Below are 1,755 nucleotides of genomic sequence, written 5' to 3' on the forward strand. Positions count from 1 at the left end.
AGTTCTGCTCTCTTCCTTTGATGCAATGCAGTGCAGAAACTTTCCTTTCTGCCCTACGTTGCTTGAAATGTTAGTAAATATGCCCTGTAATTTTGATTCCAGCACACCAGTGACTCTATTGTGAAGGCTACCAAATTACAATTATTCATATCACACACCACGTAACATTCCTGAACTGCAGAAACATGTAATCCGCGTGAGATCCATTTGACTGATTAGCTGATGAAAGCCATGGATGAAATGCATGCTTTCAGGCACTCAATCAAGCTGTTCTTTAGTTTAATAATCAGTGACTGAAAGAGTAATACTGAAAGGTTTAGAATAACTGAATACAGAAGTATGTTCTTCACTCGACCGAGTAACCTTAAGCTCCATTAAAGGGTACCTAACTATCAGTACCTCTTTAGATGGACATTTTGTATGCTGCTATCATGGATTTGAAATAAATCATTATCAAACTCACTACAATGCTGAGATCCTGGTTCTTGCTAAAATGAGGGACAATGTTACTTGGTATGAAAAAATACGTGCTGTGCTGATTTCCTCATTGCTCCCTTAACCTCCTTGTTTCTTAAGGTGTAAATGATGGGGTTAACCATTGGGGTTATCACTGTGTATGCCACAGTAACAATTGTGTCACTCTCCTGTGAGTCATTTGATATGGGTTTCATGTATATATACATGGCAGTGCCATAGAATAAAGTCACCACTATTATGTGAGAGGCACAAGTGGAGAAGGCTTTGTACCTCCCTGAGGCCGTGCTTATCCTTAGGATGCTTGTGATTATTTGGGTATATGACACAAGGATCAAGACAATAGGGATCATAAGTATAATTATGCCCACAACAAAGACCACAACTGAAATGAGAGAAACATCAGAACAGGCTAACCTTAGCACAGCTGGGACTTCACACAGGAAGTGGTTGATCTGGTTATGTCCACATAATGGCAGTTGCAAAGTAAATGCTACATGTGACACTGACAGCAAAAAGCCACTTATCCATGTACCTACAGCTAGCCTGATGCAAACAGCACTGTTCATTATTGTCATATACCGTAAGGGATTACAAATCGCCACATATCGGTCAATCGCCATAATGGTAAGTAGTATGCATTCGGTTTCACCTAAGGAAAGGGAAAGGTACATTTGTGAAGCACAACCAGCAAAAGAAATTGTTTTTTTCTGTGACAAAAAGATTTCCAGCATTTTAGGGACAATTATAGTAGAATAACAAATGTCCAAGAATGACAAGTTGCTCAGAAAAAAGTACATAGGGGTTTGAAGCTGAGGGCTCAGTCTGATGACTGCGAGGATGAAGGTGTTGCCAACTATGATTGAAATGTAAATTATGAGGAAAGCCGTAAAGAGAATCATCTCCATTCTTGAGTCACTGGTAAACCCTAGTAAGATGAATCCTGACTCAAAGGAGTAATTGAGATGTTCCATTTATGCACTCTGTCTTCCTGCAAGATTTAAAATATAATAATTACATATTTCTAAATTAACTTGAATTCATAATATATCAAGCTATGGCAAATATCAAAACAGCCCTATTCCATACACATGATACCTGTTCACTAGTGTTCTTTTCCTTTTAATACTTGTATTACTGGTTTATGTGTTTTGGATTTTCATAGTAATTCCTTTTTATTTTACTCTTTAGTGAACAAAAGTTATACACTAGAATTACCGTTATTACTTCCTCAACCCCATTTCTCATCCAGTACTTACATGAGGTGTTGCACCTCTACCC

The 1,755-nt window shown here is 38.0% G+C and overlaps 1 protein-coding gene across 1 annotated transcript; it reads right to left on the bottom strand.

Annotated features, from left to right (window-relative positions):
- Positions 1–506: 506 nt before the first annotated feature.
- Positions 507–1,448, bottom strand: LOC138283625 (olfactory receptor 2K2-like). The gene has a single exon (XM_069221563.1). The coding sequence runs from the start codon at positions 1,446–1,448 to the stop codon at positions 507–509; it is 942 nt and encodes a 313-aa protein (XP_069077664.1).
- Positions 1,449–1,755: the final 307 nt, after the last annotated feature.

This window comes from Pleurodeles waltl, chromosome 3_1, assembly GCF_031143425.1.
Source record: "Pleurodeles waltl isolate 20211129_DDA chromosome 3_1, aPleWal1.hap1.20221129, whole genome shotgun sequence".
NCBI classification, from domain to species: Eukaryota; Metazoa; Chordata; class Amphibia; order Caudata; family Salamandridae; genus Pleurodeles; species Pleurodeles waltl.

Excerpts from the sequence above, each read along its gene's own strand:
- LOC138283625 (XM_069221563.1), bottom strand. The coding sequence starts at position 1,448 with ATGGAACATCTCAATTACTCCTTTGAGTCAGGATTCATCTTACTAGGG.